Here is an 18,554-nt window from a genome sequence, read left to right on the forward strand (position 1 = left end):
TGCTGTCCAGAAAGAGCTGCCCTTTCCTCCCCTGGGATCTCTGCAGAGGCCCACATCTGGGGTCCCCCAAAGGGGCTGGGAGACTCACAAATGCCTTCGTGTACTGGTTAAGCATGAAGTCCCCACTGACGGCGTGCTGAAAGGCTTCCACGGCGAACTCTGGGGGTGAGAAGTCTGGGAAGCCTTGGCCCAGATTTACAACATCAGCCTCCTCGCTGGCCAGTTTGACAAATTCCACCCTGGGTAACAAACAGAGAGTGGGTACCAGCAGAACCCTCCACCCCAACCTGGATTTCTGCTCGATTCCAGGGCAGGCTGAGCAAGGCAGTTGGGCTTGCTCTAAAAAAACTAGATAATCAGCACCCATCCTGATCTGTTTATGGTCATAACTGGTCACATGCCATGCTGGTCATATGTCTCAGCCCAGGGGCTCTGGAATTTTCCACCACGATCCACAGTAAGAAATCCCTTTTACATCCCAAACTCTGGAGAGACAAACAGGGACTCCAGGTTCTCCTTCCGGTGGGATCCACGGCAGTCTTTCCCATCCTGTCCTACTCTGGTCTTTACAAATACTTGCTGAGCGCCCCTAAACGGATTTCATGACCCATTCATGCATCTGTCAACACCACACTTTGAAACATTTGCTTATACCACCTCTGTCAGTCTGTGAGGCAAGTGCTGCTCCTTAGTCACAATGGGGATGGAGAAGGTGGGATTCGGGGGACTTGCCTGATGGCTCCCAATTAGCACAGTTGGCTTTTGAGTCCACCTCTGCCTGAAGCAACAGTTGGGCCCTGGAGAATTACCCTGAACAGACCGTGGTCCCACCAGCCCTGCCATCTGCCACCTCTGGCACCCTACCACCCTTCTTCTGGGCCTGCCTGCTGGCCACCTCTTTAGGGAAGCTGGCAGAGAGGCTGAGAAGCTGGATAAAAAGGCTGGCCCACGGTTCCAGGTTGCCAGGGGGCAGAGGAGTCAGGTGTGGTGGCGTTGAATTTGCCTAACAATAAATATGTCTAAAATCAGTTCTTGTTCTCTCTAGAGCTTCACAAAGTCTCTGAAGACATGAAGTTGCTGAGGCTGAGAGAGGCCCATGACCTGCCCAGAGCCACATGAGTGGCTAAAGCAGAGCTGAGATGCAAAGTCAGATGGTGGGTGGTCCATGGTGGTTGGGACAACGGAGCCAGATCCTCAGGCCACCACCCTGGGGTCCGCAGGAACCTGGGGCCTCTCACGGCCCTCATCCGTCCTAGCACTCCGCCCTTGCTCTGTGCAGTCCTCCCAGGCCAGCTCTGCCCTGACTCTGCCTGAGACTTGGCTTCTCCTGGACTCAGTCCTCCCTTCTGTAGAATGGGTATGACAGGTTCAAGAGTCTGCTGGCTCTGTGAGTCAGGAAAGACTTTAGCTGCCTCTTCTAGCCAGTTATTTCCTCCCTCTCAGCTGGACTTTATCTTATCTGCAAAATGGGTCACAAGGCCTGCCCACCTGCCTCACGGAGAGGACAGAGGGGCAGCCTGGGAAGCAGGATCCTGGGGGCTCAACCTGGAGGGCAGCCAGACACCATAGGGTCTTTGGGCCTGGCTCCCCCATCCCAAACACCACGGAGCATCGGAGGAGAAGACGGAGGTGGAAAATTTTTGCAAAACACAAAATGTGGTACAGGAGGGGAGTTTGAAAGAAAAAGATGGTCCTTTTTTTGATAAAAACAACAGCCAATGATATCTTTTTTACATACAGAGGTGGCTCTGTGCTCTTGGCCAAAGGGGGAGTGGACTGGGAGCAGGGGTCGGAGAAGGGGAAAGAAGGAAGGTCATTCAGTCTTTCTTACACATCTTTGATTGCATCCATTGCATCACTAGTGACAGCGGGCACGTATGTCTTTCACACGTAGAATGAGTCAATTAAAAAAAAGATGTTAAGCTCTGCAAGTGTCACGTAGGAGCTGCCCATGTCTTACCTTCTTATATTCTTTAGCTTATCTTGTTCTCTACTAAGTGTGAAATGAAAGACCCACCCACCCCCACCCCCACCTGGAAAGCCCTTAGCCTGGTGCTTGGGTAGTGGCCATGGCTCACACAGTATTTCATCTCATCCTCCCAAGGCCCTTTAGGGGAGACAGAAGTATCTCCATTTCCTAGCCGGAACCGGAGGCTCAGAGCAGGTGAGTCACCGGCCCCAAATGCCACAGCCAAGCAGAGTGAGGCTGAGACCCAAACGCAAGCCGGTGGCTGGCAGGAGGTCTCACCTCTCAAGGGCTGAGGCTGCAAACCTCCCAGTCTGAGTATGCAGCCGTCTTGGGTACCACTGAGTCCCTGCCAACCCAGAGACCACCAGCCCTGCTATCCTCGAGCCAGGGGACCCCCACCACCACCCTCCCCAGTCCTGCCTGGCTCACCATGGGTTGCAGTCGATCCCGTCCAGCCTTCGAGCCTGCAGCCGTTTAGCCATGGTGAGCTGAAGATAACAGAGCAAGCAGAGTCAGCTGGAGACAGCTAGTGGAGGGTCAGACTGGGCTTGCCCCGGGGAAGCAACTGCTCTGACCACAGCCTCTGTGTCCGTCCCTCCGGGAGGAGGCAGAAAGCAGGGCTCCTCCAGCCTCCCTGTGCCTGGCTCCTCCCCGAGCCACCAGTCTGGACTTGCCCACATGCCAGCCCGGACTCCGCATGTCCCGGGACATAGACTGGATTCCAGTTAAAATTTGACCCAGGAGGGGCTGGGGAGGAGAAACAGCAGGAAGCAGGAGAGCGGAATAGGGCAACAGTGACGCAGCGGCTTCTTGCTAAACTCTTCCGTGAACTTCCTGGAACCCCCTGACTTGACCCATTTTACAGATGAGAAAATGCAGGGAGGAGTGGGAGATGGCTGTATTCAAGGTCACACGACAGATAGACTCAGGCCTGTTTGAGATGAGGCCATGTTTGGACTTGGGCAAAGGGGCCACTTGCTCAGTCTTTTGGGGGCTCAGGGGACCACCCCTCCCCTTCCCTGGGTTCCTTCCAGGCCAGCTTCCCCCTCACCCACAGGTGTGCTGACACTGGCCTGGCCCGGGGACCATCAGGCTCAGGTCCTCAGTCTGTCGTGGCTGGGTGATATTGCACAAGTGCGTTAGCTCCTCCTGGCCTCAGTCTCCCCATCAGTGTAATAGGGGCACGGGCTTCGTGGGCCCTCGGAGCCTCCTGGTCCCTGTGGGTTGGAGTCTCAGAGGGCCGGCAGGTGGTGGAGCCACCAGCTGTGGCTCACGGTGAACCCTCACTGTTCTTCACAGTCTGAGTCCTCACAGCAGGCTTATCAGAGGGGCCAGGAAAATCCTCATCTAAAGATGAGGGCGTTGAGGCTCAAAGAGATTTGGGGACTTGTCCAAGGTCAGAAGAGGAGCTGCTCAGGGCTCTGGGTCAGGACGACAGCAACAGCAGGGTTCCCAGCACCTGGCCCTGGGCCTGGAGAAGGGTGTGGGGACCGTCTGTACTCCGGCCAGGTTATTCCATCACCTGGGAGTCCTGGTGATGTGAGCCGTTCAGAGAGAGCCCAGCGTGGAGCCTGGCACCGAGTGGGTGCTTTGCTAACACTGGCGGCCCTGCGCTTTCACCAGGCCCTGACACCTCTCGCCTGGCCTGGCACTCAGCATGTGTCGAAATAGTAAGAATGATAGCATAATCTCTGCCAGGGAAATCGTGTGATCCCCAAAATGTTAGATGGCAGTGATTATCTTTGGTTAGTTAACAGACATTTTTCCTTCTCTTCCTTAATAATTTTCTGTTTTCCACATTTTCTAAAATAAATGTTTTATTTTTATGATTAAAAATATGGGAGAAAATTACATTTTAGAGGAATGTTTATAAATGTGCTGTACTGATATCAATAAAACAGGTGACAAAATTGCATGTATGGTATAATTATGTTTAGAAAATACCTTTGTATGTATACATTTTTTATGATCATACGTGAATGGAAAAAAAGTTTAGAAGGAAACATAGTAACATGTTAACAAAGGTTCCCTCTGAGTGGTGGAATTGTAGGTGATTGAATTATGGGTGTGCTTTTCTATGTTTCCAAGTTTTTTTTGAATGGAGATCATATCATATTTGATTCTGAAATGTGTATTTTTGCACACTGCACTTTCAGATGTATCTTAGAACCTACAGAACGAATTTAATAGGCAATTTCTTCCTCCCTTACTAGTCCATAAAACAACAATGTATCTTAATATTGATGTCATTATGGGTTCAATGATATAAGCACTTGCTTTTGAATTGGGGATGCATCATGTTAAGGAAATAAAGCGAAGATGAGTCGGGGCAGTGGTGGAGAGGGGAGTAGAGGTTGGAGTGAGGGAGCTTGAGGAGGGTTGAGATGGGTGAAGGGGTAGAGGGGTACAGGGGTACAGAGAGAGAACAAAGATGAACCGAGCTGAATGAGTTCAGGGAGGAGATAAAAAAGGGGGGACCCCAGAAACTCGGGGTGCTCGATGGAGTGACCTTTGCCTACATCACACACTACTTGGATAAGGGAGGAACCAGTGCCTGTTCTTGAGTTTATGCATAATGTATTTATTCAGCCAACATTTATGAAGCACCTACTGTGTACCAAACACTGGGCTGGGCTAGGGGCCGATGGGGAGGCTGCAGCACCAAGGATGCAGAGCTATAAGCTAGATCAGAAGCAGGGGCAAGGGAGGGGCCCACACCCAGTCTGCAGTCAGAGAAGGCTTCCTGAAAGAGGAGGCTCACGCACAGCTTTGAAGCCAGGACCAAGCCACATCCCAGGAGCCCCAGGTCATGCGAGCAGCAGAGCGCAAGGGGCAGAGCACTTACAGTCTGGTGCAAACACCGGGTGAGCGAAGCTCCAGACTTCTTTCCCCGGAGGGGACCCACCAGGTGCAAATAGATGGCCGCTGCATTCCTGAACATGCCTCCCAGAGCCATGGGGCGATGTCCCCTCCAAGGGCAGAGGAGAAGGGAGAACACCCTAGCCAGAAAAATGGCTCTGGACCCAGGACTTGGTCCCCCACACACAGCTCTAATAACAAGAACAGTAAGGGCTGGTATTTATCGAGTGGTTGCTCTGTGCCAGGCATGGCAACAAGTGTTTTGTCGCATGACTATCCTTCAATCTGTGAAACCCTGGGACCACCCCCCACCCCAGCAACCACAGTGACCTTTTCAAAATGTAAATCACCTCTAATTAAGAATGATCCAGGTGAAGACTGTGGATGGCTTCCTACATCACAGACTGACCCAAGCCTACATCACGTCCTGATTCTGGAAACACACATACCACCTGCAGATTATTTCTGTGCTAAAACCAAATCTAAAGCTGATCATGCCTTAAAAGAGACTCAGGAATTCCCTGGCGATCCAGTGGTTAGGACTTGGTACTTTCACTGCCAGGGCCCGGGTTCCATCCCTAGTCAGGGAACTAAGAACCCACAGGCCTTGCAGCACTGCCAAGAAAAAAAAAAAAAATTCAACAAACATAAATTAAAAAGTGAATGCTTAAAAAAGAAGAAAATCATCAAAGGACACACTGCACAGTTTGAAAACTTACTAAAAAGCTAAAGGAACCAAAAAACAGTGTGTATGGCATAAGGATAGACATATAAATCAAGAGAATCGCACTGAGAGTCCAGAAGTAAACTGCTATTTGATTAACTGCTGTTTGACAAGGGTACCAAGAAAATTCAATGAGGGACAGGACTGACAGACTGATAGCTCTTTCTCGATTCTGTGGGTGGTGGTACATGGCCGTTATTAGTTGGTAAAGTGATTTGTCTAGTTAATTCTGATAATGAAGGACACTCTGGCATGCTAACTAGTTATGAGACCCCCAAGCAAAAAAAGAAAAGAAAATTCCATGAAGACAGAACAATCTTCTCAGCAAATTGGTGCTGAAACAACTGGATATCCCCATGCAGAAGAATGAAACTGGACTCCTACCTTATAAAAAAAAGTAACTCAAAGTGGATCATAGACCTAAAAGTCAGGGTTAAAACTATAATACTCCTTGAAGAAAACAGGAGTAAAGTTTTTGACCTTGCAGTAGAAGATTTTTTTATATATATAACACCATATATAGCAGCTTTTATATATAACAACACAAGCAATGAAAGAAAAACTGGATTTAGATTTCATCAAAATTAAAAACTTTGTGTCTCAAAAGATACCATCAAGAAAATGAAAAAACCCACAGTATAGGAGAAAGCATTTGCAAATTATAAATCTGAATCTCTCCAAAGAGGTATAAATTGCTAGCAAGCACATGAAAAGATCATCAACATCATTAGTCATTAGGTAAATGCCACACTAAGACACAACTTCACAACCACTAGAATGGCTATAACAAGACAGATAATTACAAGTGTTTCAAGGATGGTAGGAAATTGGAAGCCTTGTATATTGCTTCTGGGAATGTAAAATGCTGCAGCGGATGTGGAAAACAGTCTAGGAGTTTCTCAAAATGTTAAACATAGAGTTATCATATGACCTATCAATTCCACTCCTAGAGAAATGAAAAACAAAAATATGCCCACACAAAAACTTGTACATTGGGATTTCCCTGGTGGTCCAGTGGCTGACTTCATGGTCCCAATGCAGGGGACCAGGGTTCCATCCCTGGTCAGGGAACTAGATCCCTTATGCCGCAAGTAAGACCTGGACTTCCCTGGTGGCTCAGACGGTAAAGCATCTGCCCACAATGTGGGAGACCCGGGTTCAGTCCCTGGGTCAGGAAGATCTCCTAGACTCCAGTATTCTTGCCTGGAAAATCCCACGGACGGAGGAACCTTGTAGGCTACAGTCCATGGGGTCACAATGAGTCAGATGTGACCGAGCGACTGCAGTTTCTTTTCTTTCTTTTAAAAATCTTCATAGTAAGAATAAAACCCAAAGTTTCTACCACATACTATGAGGCCATGTTAGATCAGAGATGAGACCCCCAGGTCGTTTCCTACCACTGTTTCTCTTGCTTGCTCTCTCCCAGCCACACTCACCATTCCTGTCTGTTAACTGTTCCTCTATTTTCACTCTCCTTATCTTATATCAGCGCCAGCAAACATTTTCTGCCTTGGGTCAGAGCAAATATTTCAGGCTTTGCGGGGCAGACAGTCTTTGTCGCAGCTTCTCAAGCCTGCTGCTGCTTTGGGAAAGCAGCGTTAGATGACACACACACAAACCGGAGACGGCGGCTTGCGTTGTGGCCTCACTTCTCTAATGAATCTAAGAAGAGGTGTTCATTTTTTCCTTTGCTCAGCTTTTTATTCACAAGGGCAGTGTGATGACGTCCAAGCTCCTTGCACACAGGACTAGAAACTGGAAGTCCGAAATAATCTACCTGTTCACAACATTTCATAACTATCAGTGCGACACTCTAACTTTACTATAGAGGAGAAATAAAAGGAGAGTAATTTATAACCCAGTCATGGATGCAAATGCTCAGGCTTGCCCACACTAGAAGATTCTAGGAAGTGGACAGTTGTTGGCCCTTGCTTATAAGAAATAAATCTGGCCAATGGGATGTTCCTGGTGGTCCAGTGGCTAAGACTCTCCGCTCCCAATTTAGGGAGCCCGGTTTGATCCCTGGTCAGGGACCTAGATCCCACATGCCACACGGATCTTTTTCCATGTGCCGCAACTAAGATCCAGCGCAGCTGAAAAAGAGAAAGAGGGAAAGAAAGAAAAGAAATAAGTCTGGCCTTAACTAGGCAACTCCCTAGCCTAGTCCCTTTTAAACTCCGCTCCCAACCCAGTCTGTTCCTCCAAGGTCTTTCAAAGCATCTCAGAGCCCAGAAAACTAGTCATCTGTCCCAAGGTGGGGCACTTCCTCCTCTGGTCCTCACTCAGTCATCAGCTTCTCCGGAGCACGTTCTCTGGCCAGGTCCTGGCAAAGCGCTGGGACCACAGCGTGGACCAGGCCTGGCAAAAGATGCCCACAAACACTGTCTCCATTACTATCCAGCAAGTATTTCCTGACCAATGCCAAAGTGTGTGTTATGGCTCGAATAGTGTCCTCCAAAAGGATATGTCCAAGTCCTAACCTCTGGTAACCTGTGAATATTTCCCCAGTGGCTCCAGGGTAAAGAACCTGCCTGCAATGCAGGAGACATGCTGGAGACACAAGTTCAATCCCTGGGTCGGGAAGATCCCCTCGGGATCTTGGGGTCAGTCCATGGGGTCGCAGAGAGTTGGACACGACTGAGTGACTAAACAACAACCTGTGAATGTGGCCTTATTTGGAAACAGGATCTTTGAAGGTGTAACCCATTTAAGACGAGGGACTTCCCCTGGTGGTCCAGTGGCTAAGATTCTGGGCTGCAGGCGGCCTAGGTTTGATCCCTGGTCAGGGAACTAGATCCCACATGCGGCAACTAAAGGTCCTGTGTGCTGCAACTAACACTGGCCCAGACAAAAATAGCAATGCATGCATGCTAAGTCACTTCAGTCATATCCGACTCTTTGTGACCCCATGGACTGTAGCCTACCAGGCTCCTCTGTCCATGGGATTCTCCAGGCAAGAATACTGGAGTGGGTTGCCATTCCCTTCTCTAAAAAATAGTAACAGTAAATAAATAAATATTTGAAAAATTTAAGAGGAGGTCTCACTGGATCAGAGTGGGCCACTGCCAGCACAGTTTGTTTCCTTGCAAGAAGAGGAGAAAAGGTCACCGACACCCAGGAGAAAGGTCATGTGAAGACAGCTGCTGCTGCTGCTGCGTCGCTTCAGTCATGTCCGACTCTGTGCGACCCCATAGATGGCAGCCCACCAGGCTCCCCTGTTCCTGGGGTTCTCCAGGCAAGAACACTGGAGTGGGTGAGGCAGAGATTAACGTGTCTACAAGCCAAGGAACACCGAGGTCTCCTGACAGCACAGAAACTAAGAAAAGCATGGACCGGATTCTCCTCTGGAGCCGACAGAGAAAGCATGGCCCCAATAACACCCTGATTTTGGACTTCCAGCCTCCAGAACGGTGAGAGAAAAAATTTCTCTTTAAAACCACCCGGCGCGTGGTACTTCGGTACAGACCCCCGGGAAACTAATACAACCCGACACTAGAGGGCGCCGGGGGCACGGCCCCCGCGGCAGGAGTCCCGGCGGGCTCCTGGGAGGACGCGGCCTCCAAGCCCAGTCCCAGAGGAAGGGAACGGCTGCCAGGCGGTGCAAAGGCCAGTGGGGGCGAGCTGGGAGATTCCAGGGTCTGGGAAGTCAGTCAGTTCACCCTCTGATTTATTTCCTGCGGCTAACAACCAGAGCTTGGAGCAACAAAGGGCAGCGCGATTATTATCTGAGGAGGGACATTCCACCCTGTGTCTGGGGCAAAGTGCCGGCCTGCTTCAAGTCCGTCAGCCGAGGACGGGAGGCGCACGGCCTGGTGTGAGCCCAGTGCTGGCTCCACCTCCTCTGCCCCAAATCACGCCTGCATCATCTCGCCCGATCACAGAGGTAGGGATAATATTAATACAATCAGTTCTAATCTGCTCACTCGGCACCAGGCACTGCGATAAGGACTATACTGATGGCATCAGACCCTTTCGACAGCCCTGGAAAGCAGGTGCTATCCTCAAACCGCCACCCGCCCGCCCCTTCATAGTCAAGCAAGGCACTTCCCGGGTGGCCAGTAGATTAGGATCTGGCTGCCAATACAGGGGACACGGGTTCGATCCCTGATCTGGGAAGATTTCACATGCCTCGGAGTAAAAAAACTCGTGTGCCACAACTCCTGAAGCCTGTGCCTAAAGCCGGTGCTCTGCAATGAGGAGCCACCGCGGTGAGAAGCCCTCACACCACAGTGAGTAACCCCCACTTGCCGCAGCTAGAGAAAGCCCAAGTACAGCAACAAAGACCCGGTGCAGCCAAGAATAAATAAAATTTACAAACAAAACAAAAAAGGCAAGGGAATTTGTAAGAATGATAACATAGCAACAAAAACCTGTCAATCCTAAAGAAAATCAACCCTGAATATTCACTGGAAGGACTGATGCTGAATCTCCAATACTTTGTCCACCTGATGCGAAGAACTGACTCACTGGAAAAGACCCTGATGCTGGGAAAGATGGAAGGCGGGAGGAGAAAGGGGCAACAAGAGGACAAGACGGTTGGATGGCATCACTGACTCAATGGACATGAATCTGAGCAAACTCCGGGAGATTCTGAAGGACGGGGGAGCCTGGTGTGCTGCAGTCCACGGGGTCACAAAGAGTGGGACACAACCCAGCAACTGAAAAACAACAAATACTTAAATGGGGCTCCGGCAGGTGGGGGAAGGGTTCGAATCACGGGATGCCCACAGTTTAAGATCCCACCTTGTGGCCCTTTCCTCTTCTCTGCCAGTCTTGGCCCTTCACTCTCACTGCCAGCCCTCAGGAACAGTGGTACCTTGGGGCTGGGGGTGGCCTGGGCCGCGTGGCTCCGTGGAGGCGGGGAGAGCCTGTGCAGGATGAGGACACGCCTAACCACGCATGCTACCTCAGGGCTGGGGCTGGAAACCAGGATCCGGCTTCCACCGCGGGGGACTGCCAGGGCAGCGACTGGTGTGTGTGTCCGGGTGAGCCTGTGGGCACGGGAGTGAGTATCATACTGCACCCTTTGTGGCGCAGGTCTGTCCTGCCAAACCTTTGACGCCCGCCTGGGATTGGGCATCAAGCAGACCCCGGGGGAGAAGCTTAGGTCACAGGCTTTGGGGGCATGCACACCTTGGCTGTGTGACTCGGGGCAAGTCACTTCACCTCTCTCAATGTCAGTTTCCCTAGCCGTAAAATAAATAAAAATAAGGTAGTTCATGGAAAGCCCTTCACTGAATGCCTGGCACATAAAAGGTGACTGTAAATGACCAATGTTAATAATAGAGTGGGCACTTTATGAATACACATTGAATTCATACAATATGACCTATGTCAGCGGGACTGACTTCATCAGATCTCAGGAGGCTTAGTGCTGAGGGCCTGCGATAGTTTGAAGGGCCTGTGAAAATGTTTTCATTTTGATTTATTTTAAAATAAGAACACAAGTGGTGCTAGTGGTAAAGAACCTGCCTGCCAATGCAGGAGACATGAGACATGCATTCAATCCCTGGGTTGGAAGATCCCCTGGAGGAGGGCATGGCAACCCACTCCAGTATTCTTGCCTGGAGAATCCCACAGACAGAGGAGCCTGGGGGGCTACAGTCTATGGGGTTGCAACGAGTTGGACACGACTGAGGCGACTTAGCACACACACACACAAGGGAATATAACATAATAATGAAAGTATAATAATGAATCTAGCTTGGATGATATTTGTTCTTTATACCAACAGAGTTATAAAGTATATATATATATATATATATTTTTGGCCAAGCTGTGTGGCTTGCAGGGTTTTAGTTCCCTGACCAGGGATTGAACCAAGGCTCTTGGCAGTGAGAGCACGGAGTCCGAACCACTGGACCACCAGGGAGTTCTCCTTTGTTATTTTTTTTTAATGGAGAAAGGGGCCCATGAAGAAGTGAATAGGGTCCCTGAAAGTTTTAATGTGACCTTGAACGTGGGTAAATCCATGTGTGGTTGTGATTGCTTGTGCAAATAAGAGTGTTTGCCCTTGAGTACTTGCCCATCTCTTTCCTTTGAGCCCGTGGGTGTCATGGGGACAGTTTCTAGGAACTTGAAGGGAAGAGAAAGCCACTGGGGGTCTGAGCCGAGGGTGGGAAGGGCACAGGTGGCCACGTGGCTGCCCTCACCAGCAACACTGCCAGGTGTCAAGGCGTTGCATGCTGCTTGCATGTTGCATGTCCGACTCTTTGCAACCCCTGAACTGAAGCTCGCAAGGCTCCTCTGTCCGTGGAATTTTCCTGGAAAGAATATTGGAGTGCGTTGCCATTTCCTCCTCCAGGGGATCTTCCTGACTCAGGGATCAAACACAGGTCTCTTGCATCTCCTGCATTGGTAGGCGGGTTCTTGACCACTGAGCCACCTGGGAATCCCTGCAAGGCGTTGCCCTGTGGGAAATGGGTGCTTGCTGTCCCTGAGGCCACCAGCAGGGGATATGCAGAGCCAGTCCTGTCTAGATGTCTGGCTAGCTGGCCCTGGACAGTAAGTCATATGATACATTAGGACAGAGGACAACTTTGTGTCTCAGAGGGGAGTGTGGTCTCACTTCATAGAGGAGACCATCGGTGGGGAGTGTGCTGGTCCAGGCCCATCCCGAGGTGCGACTGCTGGCCTCCCAGACCAGAGTTCTCCCACTGACTGGGCTGACCTAGGCGTCTCCACAGGGGCTCATTCACAGACACCTGGGAGCGCTCACCATTGCCTCATTCAGAGGCACCAGGAAGGCTCTGGGGCTGCCTTTCCCAGGCCACACCCACCTCCAACTCGCCATGTGCCTCATCTCTCATCTTCCAGGAAGCAAGTCTTCCCTGGACAACTCTTCTACAGCCCTGATGACTGGCCGTAGCGTAATGACCATAGGCTTTTGTTTACTGCATACTTTTTCTGTGCCAGGCTGCCTGCCCAGCACTTTACAGGGTCCATCACTTTTAATCCCATGAGAAAGGTGCCATCAAGAGGCGAAGTAGCAGACCCAAGGCCACAGCTAGCAGGTAGCGGAGCTGGAATTTGAACCCAGGACACAGACTTCAAAGCCTGTACTCACTGCCACTGTGGAGCAAGGGGAGGCTGAGCAGTGACACCATGGCCCCTTGGGCTACTGACTCACTATTTCCAGAAAGAATCGATGAAGCACAGACGAGAGATGCTCAATGGGAAATGAGAGAATTTGATCCAGTTGCTTACATTTTATGGGTGGGGATAGTGATGAGCAGGGAGGGACACCGACCAGCCCAGATTCCAGGGGGGGCCAGATCACCTGAGTCATAATCCTGGCATTTTTCTCATCCTAGCAGCTGCCTGGGACATTATTAGGCATGGGTCCCGGAGGAAGATGCTCAGTAAACTTCCACTGAGTGAGGGAATGAATGTTTATCTCTCCAACCAGACTGTGAGCTCCGTCAGAACCAGGACTCTCCTTTGTTCATCTTTTTACTATCAACGTCTGGTGCAGGAACTCAGGTGCACACCTTTTATCACTTCAGCAAGTATTTATTGAACTTCCATTATGTGCTATGCCCTAGGCTAGCCACCAGGCATACAAGGGGGAATAGGACACCTTTCTTTCCTTTCAGGTGTGCACATAGAATGAGGGAGACAAATGAGTAACCAGACCATTCTAATAGAGTGTGAGCCTTAATATGCAAAGGATTCTTATAAATCAATAACAAAAGACCAACATCTCAATAGAAAAAAAAAGTGGGCAAAACATATAAATTCACACATAAAAAGAAAACAGCATGTAAACTTGAAGAGATGCTGAACCTTGTCATAACTGACAAAATGCGAATTACAATGAAACACTATTTTCTGTGTCTCAGGCAGAGAATAATAAGATTGAGATCCACCAAGTCAATACTATGATGCACTAAAAGTCACTGATATAACTTCTGGAGGGCAACTTAATGTTAGTGACTTATATTATTCTTTGACTTAAACGCTCCGTCTTCTATGTGTTTATCTTACAGGGATGTTCATACATATACATAAATCTGGATGATTATTGCAGTATTGTGTGTGAGAAAAAACAGGACAATTCAATGTCTATCAGTTGGAGGCTGATTCAATTTGTTTGATTTATCCATACAATGGCACACTATGCAGCCACCAAAAGGAATGAGACCAGGTTACGTGAAAAATGCATGTTGATTTCAAAACATACTACAAAGTTACAGTAATCAAAACACTGTGGCACTGGCATTGGATAGACATATAGACCAATGGACCAGAATTGAGAGCCCAGAAACAAACTCAAATATCTATGCCCAGATGACTTTTGACAAGGTGTCAAGACCATTCAATGGGGGTAAAATAATTTCTTCAACAAATGATGCTAGGACAACTGGATAGCCCCTTGCAAAAGAATGAAGTTGAACCTCTGTCTCACTCCATCTACAAAAATTAACTCAAAATGAATCAATGATCACATTCTTGATAGTGTCCTTTGATACACTAAAGTTTTACATTTTTATGAAGTCCAAACATAGAATTAGATTATGACCCAGCAACACCACTCCCAGGTTTATACTGGAAAAACAAAACAAAACATATGTCCACACAGAAACTTGTACATGAATGTTAATAGCAGCATTGTTCGTAATAGCCAAAAGGTGGAAACAATTCAAATGTCCTTCAACAGATGAATGGTAAATTGGGGTATATTCATACAATGGAATACTGTCTAGCCGTAAGAAGGAACAACAGACACATTGATACGTGGTACAACTCGGATAAACCTCAAAAGCATCCTAAGAAGTCAAACACAAAAGGTCACCTATTGTATGATTGCTTTCACAGAATATGTCCAGAATAGACAAATCCGTGGTGTCAGAAAGCAAATTAGTAGTTACCAGGGTACGGAGAGGGGAATGTGGAGTGATTATTCAAAAGATACAGGGTGATTTTCTGGGGTAATAGAAATATTTTGAAACTAGAGGGAGGTGGTGGTCATACAACATTGTGAACACAGTAAATGCCACTGACTTGGACACTTTAAATGGTTAAATGTGTGTTCTGTGCATCTTACCTCAACTGTAAAAATGTGTGGGGACTTCCCTGGTGGTTCAGTTGTTAAGACTATGCCCTTCCATTGCTGGGAACGTAGGTTTGGTTCCTGGTTGAAGAACTGACATCCCACATGCAACTAAGCCTGCGTGCTACTAGAGAATCCAGGCACCACAACAAAAGATTCTGTGTGCTGCAACTTAAGACCCGATGCAAAATATATGGTAAGAAGAAAGAGGCATGTTGAAGACAACATAGTCCACTTGCATTTTTAAATTATACAGATAGATACAAATGTGATGGTGCATACACACGCATACACATACATAGTTCTCGCTTCCCACTGTACTGTGAGACTGTAAAAATGACCATTCAGGCTGAAATTGTGCAGAGAAAACTGAATAATGGGAAAAATTATGATTGTTCAGTGACCTTTCAAAGGTGTTGTCAAAGCATTAAAACCTCTTGATGATGCAGGGGCCACAGGAGACACGGGTTTGATCCCTGGGTTGGGACGATCTCCTGGAGGAGGGCATGGCAACCCACTCCGGTACTCTTGTCTGGAGAATCCCATGGACAGAGGAGCCTGGCGGGCTACAGTCCATAGGATCACAAAGAGTTGGACACGAATAAGGTGACTTACCACCCACACATGCATCATAGACATGAAATAAAGATTAAAAAAAAATCCTCTTGATGGTCTGTTATAAATGTAGAGACAAGTGAAAAAGTAGTGAAACTAATAATAATACATTTAATACTTATTAAATTGCTAGTATAATTTATATTAAAACATTGATAATTCAAGTATTTTCTTTCATTGTAAAAATGTATCAAGGATGACCCAGCAATCCCATGTCTGGGTATACATCCAAAGGAAGAAAGTCCTGTCTCAAGAAGACATCTGCACTCCTGTGTTCATTGCCACACTATTCACGAGTCGACATTTGGAAACAACCAATAGACGAATGGATAAAGGAAATATGGTATGGATGTATATACAATGGAGTATTATTCAGTCTTTAAAAAGAAGGAAATCCTGCTATTTGTGACAACATGGATGAAACTGAAATATGTTATGGTAAGCAAAATAAGCCAGAAAGAAAAGAGACAAATATTGCACAATATCACTTATATGTGGAATTTGAAAAAAAAGAAAAAAGTCGAACTCATGGAAGCAGAGTGTGCAATGGTGGTTGCCAGGGGCTTGGGAATGGAGGAAAGAGGGAGAGGTTGATAAAAGAGTACAAACTTCCAATTATAAGATGAATGATTCTGAGGCTCTAACACAGCCTGGTGGCTGCACTAGACAATACTTTATTGTTGTATAGCTGAAATCTGCTAAGAGAGTAGATCCTCTCCCTAAAAAAAGGGTAACTACATGAGGTAATGGATGCATCATTAACTTGTTTGTGGGAGTCATTTCACCAAGTACACATAGAGTAAATAATCACGTTGTATACTTTATATTACAATTTTATCTGTCAATTATACTTCAATAAATCTGGGGAAAATTATCAAGAGTCATTTAAACAGTGCTTGCCTTCCAGTTGTGTAGCTTAAGATACAGAACCAGCATCTTCTCTATACATTGGTGAATCATCACACTCCTTTCTAAGTTCAGATCAACTTAAAATACTTTATCCTTTGTACTTTCAATGCTATGAACTATATCTGGCAGTTCCTTTAATGTGGTGTTTTTGCTGGCATCATTTCCTTGGGACAACATCATCCTTTTTGTCAGAACCTCCTTCATTCGTATGTCCATATGATGTGCCTTCACTGAGTTTCCCTGGCTGCATAGTTAGAGCTTCTGGAACAGGAAATAGCTGCAGGTTCAACATTCCCAGAACCAGCTTTTTTTTTTGGGGGGGGGGGGGCGGGGTGCTGTGTCACACGATTTATGGGATCCCAGATCCTGGATCAGGGATTGAACTCATGCCCCCTACATTGGAAGCTCTGAATCTTAACTGCTGGACCTCCAGATAAGTCCTTGCCAGCTATTTAAAAAATCATTCTATTTATCTTCAATTCAGATTGCACTTTGAGTCTTATCACTCTGCATTTATGTCCTGCGCTTCCACCGTGTGCTGCCCAAGTTCTTCTTTTGGGTACCTATTTCCTATTCTTTTGCTTACACATTTTTGTAAAATGTCACATGGGTTTATCACTAGGAGACAGGAGGCAACACAAACCACATGCTTTGCTGTCTGTGTAGGAACTGAACAACACGCATGGTGACCAATCCTAAAGGAGATCAGTCCTGAATATTCATTGGAAGGACTGATGCTGAAGCTGAAACTCCAATACTTTGGCCACCTGATGCGAAGAACTGACTCATTGAAAAGACCCTGAGGCTGGGAAAGATTGACGGCGGGAGGAGAAGGGGACGACAGAGGATGAGATCAGAATCAGCGACTCGATGGACATGAGTTTGAGTAAACTTCGGGAGTTGGTGATGGACAGGGAGGCCTGGCTGTGCTGCAGTCCAGGGGGTCGCAGAGTCGAACCCGACTGAGCGGCTGAACCGAACTGAACTGACCAATCAACAACAGGCTTTGAAAGAAGTGATGTGATTGGTCACTCACCGTTGTGCATCTGTCATTTCCGCAGTGATTGGTGGATGGAAGAAGTAGTAGCAAAGTTCATATTTGGTGCGATTACTCATAGGTAACGTAACATTGCAAATGAAATTTGAACTGTGTTATTGAGGACTTCCCTGATGGCTCAGACGGTAAACAGTCTGCCTGCAACGCGGGAGACCTCGGTTTGATTCCTGAGTCAGGAAGCTCCCCTGGAGAAGGAAATAGCAACCCACTCTTGCCTGGAAATTCTCCAGGATGGAGAAGCCTGGAAGGCTACAGTCCATGGGGTCGCAGAGTCGGACACGACCGAGCCACTGAACTGAACTGAACTGAACTGAGCGACTAATACTTTCATTGAGGGACTGGTGTTATTTAACTATACTGGAAAGCAAGGACTGCCTCATTATGTACTGTATGTGCTTGTGTGTAAATTATTAACAGTGACTTTCCCTGGGATTGGATTGGGGAGGGTCTAATAAACTTCTGTGTGTGTGCGGGTGGGCGTTCTCAGTCCAACTGTTTGTGACTCCATGGACTGTAGCCTGCCAGGATCCTTTGTCCATGGAATTTTCTGGGTAAGAATACTGAAGTGGATAGCCATTTCCTACTGCATGGATCTTCCTGACCCAGGGATTGAACCTGTGTCTCCTGCATTGGCAGGCAGATTTCTTTACCATGGCACTACCTGGGGAAAAAACTGTTGTTGTTGTTGTTGTTTTTGAGGTGGTGTTTTTGTTTATTAAATTAAATAATTAATTTATTTTTGAGGCGGTGAAATTCTGGAACCACACCTTGGACCGAAGCCATTTACTAGCTGTGTGACTTCCGGCAAATTACTAAACCTTTCTGAGCATCATTCTGAAATGAGAATAATGATAGTTCCTGGTCCCTGGGTTGTAGTGAGAGGTCAGTGAGTTAACACGCAAAAATCACTTAGTCTGGTGCCAGGCAAGGAGTCAGTGTTTCAAAAATGTATCATTGTTATTGTTATTATTAAAATTTAGTCTGAGGAGTGCAGGCAGCTCTAGGGAGGCCAACCCTGCCTGGAGAGGGGAGCTTAAATGCACCAGGTGACCTTCAGGACACCGTTCTGGGCAGCCTCCAAGGCACCTAAGAGCTCAGGCTTCCTGGCTGCCAGGCAAAGGGCTGGGTGCCCAGCGGTCAGCGCCTCCCCCAATACACGCCTCCATCAGTCTAAGCAGCTATTGGCCACCTTCTCGGCCAGAAGTCACCTCGACTTGTGAACAGCAGGTGGATGACCTCTCGGGACAGGCCTCAGTGCCCAATCCTCTGGCTGCTGATGTCAGCTACACCTCCTGCTGGATGCAGCCTGGAGGGAGACCGGATAAAGTCCAAAGCCTCCTAACCTGGCCTCTGGAGCAGGCCTAAGTCC

General features: G+C 47.8%; 1 protein-coding gene across 9 annotated transcripts in view; it reads right to left on the reverse strand.

Annotated features, from left to right (window-relative positions):
• The window catches only part of KYAT1 (kynurenine aminotransferase 1), a 33,166-nt gene that overhangs the window by 8,023 nt on the left and 6,589 nt on the right, over nucleotides 1–18,554 (reverse strand). For 3 of the 9 annotated variants that reach the window (XM_043469779.1, XM_043469778.1, XM_043469777.1), the window contains exons 2-4: nucleotides 4,815–5,019; nucleotides 2,399–2,457; nucleotides 89–239 (exon numbers count right to left, since the gene is read on the reverse strand). In XM_043469779.1, the coding sequence (XP_043325714.1) occupies nucleotides 89–239; nucleotides 2,399–2,457; nucleotides 4,815–4,925 (321 nt within the window). In that variant the 5' untranslated portion in view covers nucleotides 4,926–5,019. Of the gene's footprint in view, nucleotides 1–88; nucleotides 240–2,398; nucleotides 2,458–4,814; nucleotides 5,020–5,178; nucleotides 5,425–6,988; nucleotides 7,640–18,554 lie in introns of those variants that run through there. The other 6 variants (XM_043469783.1, XM_043469781.1, XM_043469782.1 and 3 more) reach the window with 4 other exon arrangements.

This window comes from Cervus canadensis, chromosome 5, assembly GCF_019320065.1.
Source record: "Cervus canadensis isolate Bull #8, Minnesota chromosome 5, ASM1932006v1, whole genome shotgun sequence".
NCBI classification, from domain to species: Eukaryota; Metazoa; Chordata; class Mammalia; order Artiodactyla; family Cervidae; genus Cervus; species Cervus canadensis.